General features: G+C 39.4%; 1 protein-coding gene across 3 annotated transcripts; it reads left to right on the forward strand.

The window, feature by feature from the left end:
* Positions 1 to 843: 843 nt before the first annotated feature.
* rela (v-rel avian reticuloendotheliosis viral oncogene homolog A) lies at positions 844 to 14,929 on the forward strand. 3 transcript variants are annotated; one of them, XM_037112276.1, is made up of 11 exons: positions 844 to 1,419; positions 1,762 to 1,797; positions 2,038 to 2,183; positions 4,904 to 5,049; positions 6,605 to 6,696; positions 7,882 to 8,016; positions 9,841 to 9,945; positions 11,444 to 11,659; positions 12,368 to 12,448; positions 12,540 to 12,620; positions 13,103 to 14,929. In XM_037112276.1, the coding sequence occupies exons 1-11, from the start codon at positions 1,395 to 1,397 to the stop codon at positions 13,945 to 13,947; spliced, it is 1,908 nt and encodes a 635-aa protein (XP_036968171.1). In that variant the 5' UTR covers positions 844 to 1,394; the 3' UTR covers positions 13,948 to 14,929. The 3 variants fall into 3 exon arrangements, with proteins under 3 accessions (XP_036968171.1, XP_036968170.1, XP_036968172.1); XM_037112275.1 differs by having other exon boundaries at positions 946 to 1,419; positions 13,100 to 14,929; XM_037112277.1 differs by lacking the exon at positions 844 to 1,419 and adding an exon at positions 1,426 to 1,632 and having other exon boundaries at positions 13,100 to 14,929.
* Positions 14,930 to 14,961: the final 32 nt, after the last annotated feature.

Genomic DNA, 14,961 nt, shown 5'->3' on the forward strand with positions numbered 1-14,961 from the left:
GTTGGACCCTGGACACAGCCATGGAGGGTAAGACGAGCTGGCTCTATTTTCTCGGCCTGTTTACTCATCTTTATGGACAGTGGAGGTGAAACTGTACAGAGAGTTGTTGTCCGCGCAAGGGAAAGCCCCGCTGCCATTGGGTTTTGGACTAGCAAGGAGGAGTCTGTGACTCTCGGATAAGCTAGCGCACAGAAAGGAGTTTGACATAACTTTCTGATTTTATTACTTGTCGCCCTGATATAAAAGTGAAAGCTGATCTAACACTGAGTGTCCCTCCGTACGTGGCTAACTCACCCGACACGAGTCAACCAAACGGTGTCAGGCTTCCAAGAGGCCTGTCGGGTGAACACCTCATGGATTGGCTTATTGTGACTGAAAATGCCAAACTATCTTTAAAAAGCTGTCAGTTCTGGGGTCAAATGACTGTTACCGAAAATCTGAAATTAAAAACCATATTCTGTAAATGTGTCGGCCATTTTGTGTAACTTCTCCTGAGTTCGGCTAAGATGTAACCCACCGGGTAATATTTTTCTACTAAGGACCTGTCCTATTGTATTTGATCCTGGCAGCTCGCAAACGCCCACATTAGCTTTAGCAAACGGAAATCATGGAAACAACACACCATGTTTTCGCAAAAGTTGCGGTCAGGTACGCGCTGTTGAGTGGGACATTTGGCCTACATATGCCGATGTGAAGAATAACTTGTGACGGCTTCAAAACTGCCCGTGTTTCCATATCTTATCACAGGATTGGGTTTTCCACATCACGTACCGACATTGTTGATATTCATGGTGTGTAATTTGTATAGGACGAGGGCAGTAAAGTTGATGAGACGCAAGAAGGTCGACCACGGGTGTGACAGTCATCAATCATGCATTGAAGTTTTTTGACAGGGCAATTAGGACGAAAGCGACAAACGCTGAGGTCTTCAGTTGTGTTTTGGTATTAGTACATTGAGTGATTTCTGTAGGCCCAGTTGTAGTGATGTGGAAGACATTTTACTTTCACTTTCACAACATCATAATCATCAAACAGCCTGGGATGAATTCTCTTACAAATAGCCAAAAGCGAATGAGGCCTTTATGCTTTGTCAAAAATACATATAACTCAAATTGATTTTACAGGATACGACTAATTGAATAAGGGATTTGACTTTCACACTCGTCAACTTGTGGAAAAAAGCAAATAGAGTGGTGCATTATCCACATGCTGTCACATTAGTCTGTGGCTGGGAAGCAGGCATGTTACAACTTGGAACGCATCTTATTCTTGCTTTCAAATCGAACAAGTCCTACTAGCTGATGGGTGGAGCTTCAGCCACCTGATCTTGTGTCACACCTGGCTTCTCTCAATGAATCTCAGCAATTCACCAACCTGAATATAAAGCGCTCACAATGAGGGCTCTTCACTACAATGCAGGTCATTTGACACCGATATTACACCCTGTCTGTCATTGTTTGGTCACTTCTGCTTTTCTTTTGCAGCTTGGCGGGCTGCAGTTTATGACAAGTAATTATATTTAGTTGGGAAGCCCTTGTATCTCGGTGTCCTTTGACCCCTTTGGAAGCTGCACAGTCTTGTAGTTTTCCACCCGGACCACACTGCAAATGACAAACTGTTACTAAACCACAAGTATGTGCTGAAAGCAGCTTTTGGTCTGTGTCATCTGTGCTACCACTGTGTGCTGTGTGTCATGTACTGTAGATGGTAATCCACTAATTGTTCTAAGAAATGTTTTTTCTTGTGTCCCATACACCACAGGTGGGTTTGGATGGAGCCTGGCCTCACTCAACCCAGGTAAGAAGCTGTTTCCAGTAGATTATCAGTGTGCTGTATAAATCAATCCTGATATTGACTGCAGGCTGAGTAAACATTTCAACAGTCTGTGTGCTGGTCATCAGTGACAAAGTTATGTTTCTATTTTGACACGACACACTGATGAAAGTAAAGGCAATGTTTCAGAATCTGTATTTTTGTTTTTCCAATTCACATTAAATAATTCATATTCTTTTTCTCATACTTCCTCCTGTCCCTCAGTCCAATCAGCAACCCCCTTCATAGAAATCATCGAGCAGCCGAAGCAGAGGGGGATGAGGTTTAGATATAAGTGTGAGGGACGTTCAGCAGGCAGCATTCCCGGAGAGAAGAGCAACGACACCACTAAGACCCACCCAGCTATCAAGGTGAGTATGAGGCAGATTATTGAGTGTTCAAGTGGAGGTTGTTTGTGGTTTTGCTCGTTTATTTCCTATATTTAAAAAAATACTTTATGCTTACTTTTACTTTACTTGCAATATAGTTTAGGGATTAAGAGGCAACCTGGGGTGTTGGACTGTCGGTCCTAAACCAAATCATGTGAAGATGTTTTGTTTTGCTTTTCAGAAATGTTATTTAATAGACAGATTCCGATCAAACCAAAAAACAACAACTAGAGCAATCGATAATTAAAATAAGAAAATATCATCAGTTACAGCAGCGTTAAATCAGAAAGCATTTTCCTCCTTTTCCAAAAACTGCTTCTGGGGTAGGTATAAATATGTGACGTGACGTGAAGCTCGAAGTTGGGCAGTGAACAATGACAACGAATTTGTCTTCAAAATAAGAGCTTTAGATATGTTTGAACACCACACATAGAGGCAAAAATGGGCCCAACACATAATAAATAAAACAAATGTTGGAGAGGCTGTGGAGCGCACATAGGTAATCATTTACACATATTCTGGGCAAGCCCCAAACTGAGGTCATTTTGGGATGAGGTATATAAAGTTCTTGCTGTGGTTTTTCCATGCCAACATCCCTAAAGATCCACTGATTGCTGTATTGGGGGTAAAAGCACAAGTAATGGAGGGAAGAGTTACAAACTACTTATTGCAAATCCTGCTAACTGCAGCAATTAAATGCATCACAATTAACTGACTAAAGCCTGAGCCACCAACTTGTGGACCCAAAAGATCCTGGAAATTTATGAGATGGAGAGAATAACTTTCCTGCTAAGATTACAAAAGGACAAATTTGACAGAAGATGGAGTCCAATATTGAGCATATTGATGCAATTAGAGTTTAAAATCGCTTATCCCTCTAACCCCTAGGAGGTAGACATGGGGATGCATGGCATTTTATGACAAAAATGTAATTATTCGATATACTGGCATTTTGTCTTTAAGTTTGCATATTCTTTTATCTAGTTTTACTTCCTCATTTTGTTATATCTTATCCATCCATCTTTCTTTCTTTCTTCTTTTTTTTTCTCTCACTTGATTTTTTTTTTTTTTTTTACCTCCTACCTTGTCTCATAAAACAACTAAAGCACTTGTAACTGATGATATGGTTGTACTGACAATAAAAATTAAAGTAAAAAAGAAATAAGAGCTTTACATTGCACCCCATTGTAGTTTAAAATTGGGTTCTTAGCGTGGGGTTTTAATTTGAAAGTAACGACTGTTCCTAGCTTGCTGCTAAAGCAAGCAGACGCAACCAAACAGCTACAGAGACCGAGGAGACGCTGCATCTCCTGGATCTCAGCAGCTGTTCAGTTGCTCATCTTAATGTCTGCGGATGAAGTGTTGGACTGACTGCTGTGATCTGTTGTTTCCTGGTTTTAAAACTCCCCGGCTGTGGGTCGCACAACAGTGCATGTCATCGACACCTCTGCCCATCTCACGCAGGGGCTGGCACATTGACACCTCATTTTTAGATAGCAGGCGAGGCGGAAATAAGTGTACCCTCCGAGGTGGCAAATCGGCGGACCAAAACAGACCCCCAGTTTTCCGGCCTCTGTCTAAAACTCTGTCTAAAACCGCGGACCTAGCCGCCAAAAGGATAATTGGTGGCTTGCTGCCCTGTCTATAAATGGCTACTGTTTGTAGCTGGGTGACAATCTTACAGTGGTTGATAAAAATCTGTACCATTTCTTATGGTGGAGTGCTGAATGGGTTTTGGAAACCTGTGATGAAGACATTTTTAACTGTTTCACTTCAGTTTATTCAGTTAGCACGTGGGTATAAAATCATATTACTATTTCAAAGGTCAATAATTAATATTTACTGAAGCTCGGAAGATTTTTAAATTGTTGATTTACTCAGACAGTCTTACAAGGAGAAGTAAATGATGCCAAAGTAAACTCACAGTCTAGCCTCAACATCAGGTTAGTGTACCGGGAAAAACCGTAAGATACTAGAATTTAAGTTAGATAGTATACGATTTTTAAGCCCTAGTTTGGCATCCTGGAAATGCAACTATAATTTTTATGTTGAGGATTAGATGAGAAGATTGATGCCACTGTCAAGTGTGTGTGCTTAATATGCGACTGGAACCAGATGCTGGTTAGCTTAGCCTAGCACAAGGCCTGGAAACAGTGGGAACTGTTTGTCTGTTTCTGTCCACTGATTAAAACAATCTTCCTCAGCTGGGAGCGGTTGAAAGTCAAACAGCAGAGACTAAAGGAAGTTGCTGGCTGGCTAAGGAAAAGACTGGAATATAACCTTGGTATAATATTCATCTTTACACTTTTCTTTTTGTACGGATTAAATAAACTAGATATAAGTTCTTACTAAGTGGGGTTTAGAGGTGCTTTTTGGTGGTTTTATTTTCTTTTGGACAGAGCCAAGCTAGCTGTTTTGCTCTGGTTCCTCCCCTTGTGCTGAGCTGCTCATTGAAACCTGGCAAGAAATTATTCTTTGGAAGGCATTTCCTGAAAAATCCACTGCTCTCCATTCAACACATGAGTGATGCCTTATTTCTTTCTCTAAATCTACTTGCTGATCAGTTGCAGAGATGTGCACTAGTCATGAGGACAAAACATAAAATAATATAAACGTTGGTAAATCCAAGTCTCATTAGCTTTTGAGCTACAACGTGAATGTGTTAAAATTGCCTTTTGAAGTCTGACATATTCCACCTACAGGTGCACAACTACAGTGGCCCCCTACGTGTCCGCATCTCACTGGTGACGAAGAATGCACCACACAAGCCTCACCCCCACGAACTGGTTGGGAAAGATTGCAAACATGGATACTATGAGGCTGACCTGCAAGAAAGAAGAATACACAGGTACATGGACATTACACTCACTACTTTAGAGAAACTTGAGGAAATTATGTATCAGTCCCTGTTGTTGTATCAGTGTTTAAAATGATTCTGAACTGAAGCAGGGAAAACTACAGCTCCACATCAAAACTATGTGGCGTTTGTTAGAATTTGACCTAGATATCGATGTGTTTACTACCGCCATGGTAAAGCTAGTCACCCTGGGCTTGGAGACGAGTAAAACATTAACAGCACAAAGTGCCTTACGACAAGTTGAATTTACCTCTGCTAGCTTGCCTGTTTTCAGTTTAGTGTCCTGCATTACCATCAAATACTGCCACTGCTCAACTTAAGTAAAGGAAAAGGACTAAAGGTCTGGAGAGAGAAAGATCAACAAAAGATACTTCTAATTATGTAATGGTTGGACTTAATATTGCATAATGTAACAGGCTATCTGGGGAGAGGGCACTGTGTTTGTTTATATTTGTCACAAGTGTGATTAAATTTAAACACACACACTGCCCTTCGCTGCCAGTACAAGCATACTTGTTCATATTAGTCATTTGTTTTTCAAACTGAAAGATTTACAATGTATTGAGAGAACTACTGCTACTACCTACTTTTCAAATATGAGTTGGGGTTAACCCCCAAACCCAACCAAAAGAAAGTTACAATAGAGCTATATAGTATTTTGTTGAAAGTGGTAATGTTGACATCAGTCTAAATGGCCAGTTTCTTTTAGAATTTACAGTAAATAAATACAGTTTCAGTATTGTGATATGATGAGAAGCCTGACTGAAACTTCAAAAAATGAATCAATAATGGGCAATAATACTGTCTTTTTTTTAGGATAATAACATTAAATGGGAGTCTGATCAGGTAGGTGATCATTGAAGTAGCCAGTAGAAAGGGAGGTATCAGGGGCAGCTTTAGTAGACCAAGTACTTTTGAAGGCAAGGTATGATACAATGTCCACAAGTGCATTATGTAATCACTGTTTCTGTTGGTTGTGGAAGTATCATAGCAAGAAAACGGATTAAATAGATTCAAAATAGGCAATTAAGAAAAGATAATACCTTAGAACTCTCATCATTAATTGTAGCAATGCGCTTAGGCAGTGCTTATTGGTGAAAATGAGATCTTCAAAGTATGAAGGATCTAGCTTTCTTATAAGTCTACTGTATTATTGGTCGTATGAAATATATTCATTGGTCAGTAGTGCGCTTGAAGTTTGGTATTTTCCACTTTAACTCTGCTTTCCTAAACTGACCTCTCAGCTTTGGGGTGCGGTCAGTGACCCATGAGGTTGATGCTTTATTATTTTTGAATGAGATTTTATTGAAGCAGAAGATTAAAACTTCGGCTAATGGAGTGAATACTCACACCATGTGTAGACTGATTTTTCTTTTTTTTTTTTGTCCACAGTTATGTGTTTTGAGTTTCAAAAAAACAAAAAAAAAAACAAGAATTACATAAGCTTTCCTAGTATCAAATCTGTTGCAAATGAGAATGTACATTTACAGTATGCTTCTGTGGTTTCTGTCTTTTAGTTTCAGTCTTACATTGTTTTTCCTTTCAGTTTTCAGAACCTGGGCATACAATGTGTCAAGAAGAAGGATGTGAATGAGGCCATCACTTGCAGGCTGCAGACCAATAATAACCCCTTCAACAGTAAGTGGTCTGCTTGACATTGAATGTACAACACAAAGCACTTTCTGTGTGGTTGCCCTTTCTCTGTTAAATCTGTCATTGTGTGAAATGTTACTATTCAGTGTGGAGGAGGGACTAAATGTCCTAAAGTTTAACTGAACAAGAGGGTTTACTTGGTCAACACTTGACTGATAAAAGTGGTAAGAATAAATATAATAAAGTGTCCCTCAATGGATACAGAAGTGAGAATTTGTCATTCCTGTCATGATTTCATCCCTGTGAAATAAAGAGGCCTTTGTTTTGCCATCTTTGTTGTCTTGAATTAACTCGTCTAACAAACCAGCTTGAAATGGCTGGACTTTAACAGGTCAACGGAAAGATACTGTTGCTGGATATATGATGTCTAGCTAATGTCAAGCTAGATACTGTAAGATTGATGTTTACAAATTCTTTCTATCTTTCCTTTTTTTTAAAATACAACATTATTTGTAGAAACCAGTTTATCGTTGTCTGTCACTGTGTTAAGAACTAGCTAACAGGGTCTTGGAGAGAAACCCGTTCAGCAAGCAGTGGGCATTAAACATTTAAGATACAACAAAATCATTGATTTGAACTTACAGAAAAAAAAATATACCAACTTTTCCATTTATGTCAAATTGAGTGGAAGTGTGGCAGAGTTAACAGAACAGCTATGTTAGTGTTGGTCAGTAAGGGTGATAAACTTGAATTTAGAAGGTGTAGTTGAAAAATAAGTAAAATAGTTTTAAGACTATGTACTTTGTTCATGTTTTGTGAGGTTATTTTTTTTTTTTTGTCACATTAAAAGCTTGGAGCTTGGGGAAAAATACAGACACGGTCTCTTGTTTACTCCCAACTTAAACTAGGGGGGCTAAACTGTGGCCTCTTGAGGTTCAACGTGGTTGGCCTATTAGGAAACAGGACAGGCTAGGGTAAGCTAGTTAACTTGTTAACGTCATTAGTGATTTCCTCAACTCAATACATAAATGACTTTTGCATAACATCAAAACTGTTGTTTCTTCCAATTCTGTTAATGGTTAGTTACAGTTACAGTAGCAACAGGAAGTGTAATGGTTACTTTCACCTTTGACTTATATTTAAACACTGAGTGACAGGATGCAGTGCTCTGCCAGATTGCTCTGTTGCCCGACCGTGCACCCCACCCTTTCTCTGGTGTTTTGGCTGCAGTTCCCGAGGCGAAGGTGTGGGAGGAGGAGTTTGATCTGAATTCAGTTCGGCTGTGCTTCCAGGCCTCCATTACTCTGCCTACAGGGGAGCTGATTCCTCTGGAGCCTGTGGTTTCGCAGCCCATTTACGACAACAGTGAGTAGATCACATATTCAAGTACATGTACAGTATGTTCGGGTTTAATTGATTCACATTTTTAAATGCTAGTTTTGGGTAGAAGCTGCTGATGCTTGCATGCTTTTTAACTATTCTATATTCCTATACTATATATTCCCCCAAATCATGTTTTGTTTTCCCTTTTGGAGTTTTTGTCAGAGGAAGCTTATTAACCTAAATTGTATATTAACATCTAAGTAAGGTCTGTGTTGCCACACAAACAACTTAAAGTCCACACTCCAGCCTATACATCTTCTTCAAACTTGCAACAACTCAGGCACTCTTTGTTCCTCTATGCATCTGAACTTTTCTTGTCAGCCTGAATGTATATACAAGAATTAATGTCACTAGTTAAAGTAGGTTAGTCATGAGTTGGTCATAGTCAACTACTTTGGTCAGTTATTTAAAAAAAAATGTTTTACTAAAAACCTTACCTAATACAAGGCTCTACAAATAGGTGAAGTATGTATGAATTTAGGTCTGAGGATAAATCCTGTCAAAATATCTTGTTTACAATACTAAGATTAATAGAAATGGCATGTTGAAGTCCAGATTCTATACTAGATAGTTATCATACTCATAATTACATCTTATACAAAAGGTTGGGTGAGGATCTCTAACGTGACAGGCATTGTTTGCTATTTATTTATAAATGCTATGCTATTATGCAGAGATGTGAGTAAGTCACATACGTGCAAGTCATAAGCAAGTTTCAAATCTTAACCTTCAAGTCTCAACCAAGTCCCAAGTTACGTTGATCAAAAGCAAGCAAGTCAAGTCATTGCTAAGGTCGAACAAGTCTCAAGAAGTTCGTATGAATGTATTCTTCATATCTGTAGACACAGTAAACAGAAGAGGGTGGTTAGTCAGTAATATGATGTAATTGCATAGTTGATCAATTTTATATTTTATTTTCAAACCCATGAACACAAGAATAAGATCAGATTAATATCAGCCCTGGAATTGTACCATACTGCACATCCTGACAGCTGAGAATATTACTCTCAGGTCAGATATTGAATGCCAAGTCAAATTCAAGTCGAGTCTTTCATCAGTGTTAATCAAGTAAGTCTCAAGTCCTCAAATTTGCGACTCGAGTTCAACTCGAGTCAAGTCATGTGACTCGAGCCCCCCACCTCTGCTATCATGCCATCAAACATCCCTTACTTAGTCCTGCGTGAAAACACTGTTTGGAGAAACTGCCTTTTTTTGCCGCAGACTTGTAACATTTAACAACAACTATCATAACTCAACAAAATTTCAGTTCAGTACTTATAGTTTAATTTAAAATCATGATTACAAACTACTTCAGTGACTGTTTTTGTTTGTGTTCTGGTGTTCTTTTTCATAGTTTTTAGCATTAATTCTGTTTAAGTGCACTTTCCACATCATTGGAAAGGAAGACATGCTTTCAATAATTTAGGATTTAAATAAAGTTGGAATGAAAGCTGTATGTGAAATATGGTCACCAGAACATACTAAAATCTTCTGTAGTTTTGTGCTGAAGAAGAGTAGGCTCGTCAAGTCTGCACACTCACTCCATACCACACAAGTTTAATAAAGACAATGTTTTGATCTCAATTAGATCTTCATACTATAATCTACTTCTATAATATTTTGGAATAAGTAATGAGAGAGCCAAACAAATCAATTCTTTAGAAAAGAATTGATTTGTTTGGCTCTCTCAGAGATGTGTAGTCAGTCACAGCCCAAGTTCCTCTACATGTCGAAACTGCCTGGTGTTAATCTGTGGCCTGGCTTATTTGTATTTATTTATTCATAAATGCTCTTTATGTCTTACAGGGGCCCCTAACACAGCTGAGCTAAAGATCTGCAGAGTCAACCGCAACTCTGGAAGCTGCAAAGGAGGGGATGAGATCTTTCTGCTGTGTGACAAAGTGCAGAAAGGTACATGTCTGTATTGTATATGCTTAGAAACCCACTGCACAGCTCTACTTTCAGATTTCACAATCCAAAAATAGAGCTTAGAACTGACTAACGAGATGCAAAGCTTGAAATACATCTATGGCGTAAAAGGTATAAAGCTTTCACACCCAGAAGTTGTCAGTGGGAGTTACTATACAGGCAGTATACTGGCCTTTTTTGAACAAGTGAGCCACAAATAGAATATCAGCTCTCATAATAAAGTGTACTGTATGTGATGATGTGAGTAACTAGATGCTCATAGTTTCACGTCACTTAGTGAACATTATCAAATAGACAATCTCAATTACCTGTGATTCATTCAATCAATTTCAGGTGATAAATATAAAACCCACTGATTTAATAAAAAGGAAGCTACTTGGTCGAAGCATTCATGGCTTCCTCAGCATACAAAAATATATCATCCCTGTAGCACTCTAATTAGCTGACACGTCATAGTGTGTGGCAGTCACTGCCATCAGTAAGGGTCCTGCGATGAGCTGGCAACTCATCCAGGGTGTACCCTGGCCTATGCCCATTGTGTGAACTGGATTTGGCCCTGCAGCCCCTTAAGGGGAAACGGCAACATCCCGCGACCCTCACGGATAAGCAGAAAGACAATGTCATGGTGTGTCATGCATCATAAAAAACTCATCATTATTAATTAAAGTTTATTTTTAAAATATGTATATTTCTTATGTATTTTGTATTCTGTGGTACTGATTTTGAATTTTGTTATGCGGTAATTGTCCTATTTGTGACAAATTGTTGGCCTGTATGTGTTATTCCATGCAGAGCAGTCACGTTAAATCAGTGAGTGACTTTCACCACAAACAGAAAGCTTTCTTCCTCTGTATATGGATGATCACTTAACATTTTTGCTATTTTCTAATGAATTACTTTGTAGAACCAACTTACAGCTAACTGGAATTAAACAGATGGACTGGATGCAAAAACAGCTCTGTTTGCAGTATATCATGAATTTACATAAGTCCTCTTCCCATAGATATTTTAAAGTAGTTTGCTTATGGCAGGCATGTGTGATTTACAACATATTTTTAGTATTCTGGACATGAGATTTGTGGGATGCTCCCCTGAGTACTCAGTTACTCAACCTGAGCTTGGATACACATTACATTACTGTGAATCTTGAACTAGATGATTTGACTCTTGGTCCCGATCCCTCCAGGGGAATGTCATACATCTGTTTTCACAGCAGGTAGTGCCATTACATTTTTACTCTATGCATTACAGCCTTTTGCTCGAAGATAATTACAAGGCTTGCAAGTGGTCAAACTTCTTATTACATCCAAGAAAAAGCGATCCAACCCTCTGTGATGAGCTATTGTATTCATTGAAGCTTACAGCTGATTTTGCACGCTGAACAGGAACCTACCTTACCATGATCAATGTCAAATGTTAATTCTTCTTCATTCTCAGCTTGAGTGTCTTCTTATGTTTCCCATTTTCTGTTTCCCTGTAGAGGACATCGAGGTGCGTTTCTTTCAGGACTCCTGGGAAGGAAAGGGCACTTTCTCTCAGGCTGATGTCCACAGACAGGTTGCCATTGTGTTCCGCACACCACCCTACCGTGACACCAACCTCTCTGAGCCCATTAGGGTCAAAATGCAGCTGCGTCGGCCCTCTGACCGCGAGGTCAGCGAGCCAATGGACTTCCAGTACCTGCCTGCTGACCCAGGTAAGGGGCAATGCTTCCTCATGGTGTCGCAAAGTCCCTCTCCTTCTACTGGTTCACACATGGGACCCATGTACAGTAGATAGTAGTGAGAAACAAGTTATTTTCTGATCCCCTTTGAATTGTGCCTTAACTTCATAATACAAAATATATTTTCAACTCAATAAAGTTTCAGTTTGTAATGAAACTAGCAATGTAAAACTGTGGAAAAATGTCACATATACGTATGGTACTGCTCACCAAAATCCATAAAGGAAGCCTTATAGAGCTGTTCATGCTCACAGAACTAATTCACCTTTCACATAACTGCAACTGCCAGACTTGTTGTGATTTTGACATTTTTTTATATTTTTCTGTGCTGAGGAGATGATGTTCCTAATGTTTACTGTGTGAGATGATCTTCTTCACTGAGGGGTTTTACACAAAACAACATGGTATTTTAGCATCATTAAAACAAACTGACTTTCTTGACATGCAAAATCATCTTTTAAATCAACAAAGATCAGATGTGTGATTGACGGCACAATTCAAACAGCATCAAAAATGTATCTGTCCCTCGTCCTTGACTACTATACAAATGTATTTCAAAATAAGGTTTCATGGGGCACACCAGAAGGGGCGGAACATCCCCTATCACTTCATGACTTCTCAAAAAGTCGAGATATGATGTTTGTTAATCTTATGACTGGCTCTTAAAAAATACCCCTGCAGATGAGTACAGGCTGAGTGAGAAGAGAAAGCGTACAGGAGACATGTTCCAGAGCCTGAAGCTGGGGCCCGTGTTGTCAAGTGGTATGTTGATTAATTATTGTTTCCGTCACTCCGCTATGTATATAAGTCAAGAGTGATTTTCTTATGTAATTATGTCTGCTGGACTTTTCAGTGTCGATTCCACAAGATAGACGGCACATAAGCCCCGCGAGGAGAACAGTCACAGCCAAGGCTCCACCAATGAATGCAGCTGGTGAGTCTTTAGAATTTGCTTGTATTACATATGGTGGTTAGGGTGAGTAGATACATCAATTGAAATAAAATGACTTGTAGTACTGCAGCAATGAATCAAAAATGTTATGATTTAAGCATGGATTAGTCAAAAAAATATTTGTGCAAAATAATCCTTAGGATAAAATAGGTAACTTCACCCCTAGATGTTAATCATGTGTGAAGTTTTGTTTGGTGCATGAACACCTACCTACCACCATTTTTCTATAAGCTGAGGTAATAAAAATCTAACATTAATGTGGAAGCTCTGTAAATCTGGCATTTGATGTTCATGTCTGTCTCTTGGTCCTGTATTAGAGACATAGGGGTAGCAATTGAATCTCTGTAGCAACAAAGCTAATTTAAAGACAACCACAAAAGAGTTATGATTTGTATAAAGTTTATGCAGTATTTTCAGCAGATGATCTGAAATTTCTTGTTTTGTGTGTGGTGTGTCTCCAGCAGCTGTGGTGCCCCCTGGTGCCAGTGGAGCAAAACCCCAGCCCACCTATTCTTACAATCCATCAGGTCAGCTCTTCTCAGTCCAGCCCAAGGTAGAGGCCTCCCCTTCCATCTCTACTGCAACCACAAACCAAACATGGAGGATCATGGAGAGCCTGAACCTGGGCCCCCAGCCCAAAGCCACTCCAGTACCTAGCTTCATGATGAGCCAGACAACAGCCTCCTCCTCATCATCAGCCACCCCCTCCACTGTCAACCAGGAATACTCAACTGTCAACTTGTCAGACCTTAATGAGTTCTTCCCTAACATTTCCTCAAGCATTGCCCAGGAGCCAACAGCCACTCAGGGAAGTACTGCCACCTCACAGACCAGCAGCTCCTTCACTCAGTTCCGGGTGGATGCCCCACTTGTGGATGATGATATCCCAGAATTCCCTAGTTTTTCTGAAGCCCAAGCCCAAGGCACTCTAGACAACCTAAATATGGATGACTTTGAGGACCTTCTGAACCCCACCCTCATGAGTGAGAGTGGAAATGGCACCTCAATGTTGGGTCAAGCTACATGCCAACAGGCTTCTGCTGCCAGCTCCTCTACAGCTGCCCAGAACATTGCATCCCAGAACAGTTCTGACCTTGCCAACAACCCAGGAAGCACCTGGATGAATTACCCCAACAGCATCGTCAGCTTGCTCCAAAACGAGGGCATGATTGATCTTGCACCCCACAACAACCACCGGCCAGCCATGCTGGATGAGTTCGATGAGCTGATGTCTAATGATGAGGATCGCCTTATGTCCATTTTTAACAATGGAAGCCAAGCTAGGTTTGTGTCAGGACACCCAACTTAAAGTTTGTCCATGTGAATTTTATGGACATCTTTACAAAGACCACTTGTGTCTGCTCCTTAAGCCTTCAAAACTCAAACTCCTTTGTTGTAAATAAAGACAAGAAATTACACAAAATGAATTTGAAGGGCTGTAAGAGATGGTATGTAGCAAAATTCTCCATGTGGACAAGCTTATTAAAATACCAGTAACGGTTCTTTCTATTATTGGGTTTTGCCGGGTTTTATCGCCCTCTTTAGGCATACATCATTTACTTATACAGCCATTGCATCAGCCAGATAAGACTGTCCACCATGATTGTTTTATAAAGACAATGAGATCAGATGCTCTGCTGAAGGCATCGGTTTTCTGTGGAAGATGTTAAGCATGTTTTTGTACAGTCATTTTAACAGTGGTCAGTTTTAGTGATTATCAGTGTCTTTTTAATGAATTGTATGTTTAGCCTGCCGTTTCATTTTCAACAGAGTGGCTGGTTTGATTCTCATCAAATATAAAATCTATAGGTAGGTATATGCAATTTATACATATTTTCCTCTTAATTAAATACACCTGTAATTTGTAACTAAATAGAATGGTTTTGTTTTCTGAAGGTCAGCAGTAACTATCAACTTCCTTTTACAGGTGCCTTTGTCAAGTTGCAACAAAATGTAATATGTTAAGAACCAAATGAAGGTCTCTATGTAAATAAATATCAAACAAGCAACATTAATTAGTACATGCTTATAGCAGCAAAACTGTATCAGTGCTTTTGTTTTATGTCTGGTGTTTTCCTCTGGTGCCTAGTAAGTTTTTCTACAGTTGTTTTAAGAATAATGGCTGCAGTTTAATCAGCTGTTTCAGAGCTGTATGTCAACTTGCTATACTCTGTAGTAAAGGAAAAAAAAAAAGCTTCATTCAGATGAAATTATGCTGTTTTATACTTGTACGATGTGAGAAGATTATACTGTATACCTGTTTTTTCTCTAATAAATGATTATGTCAAACACCTTTTCTTGGCAATAAAAACCACAACATAAT

This window comes from Acanthopagrus latus, chromosome 10 (genome assembly GCF_904848185.1).
Source record: "Acanthopagrus latus isolate v.2019 chromosome 10, fAcaLat1.1, whole genome shotgun sequence".
NCBI classification, from domain to species: domain Eukaryota; kingdom Metazoa; phylum Chordata; class Actinopteri; order Spariformes; family Sparidae; genus Acanthopagrus; species Acanthopagrus latus.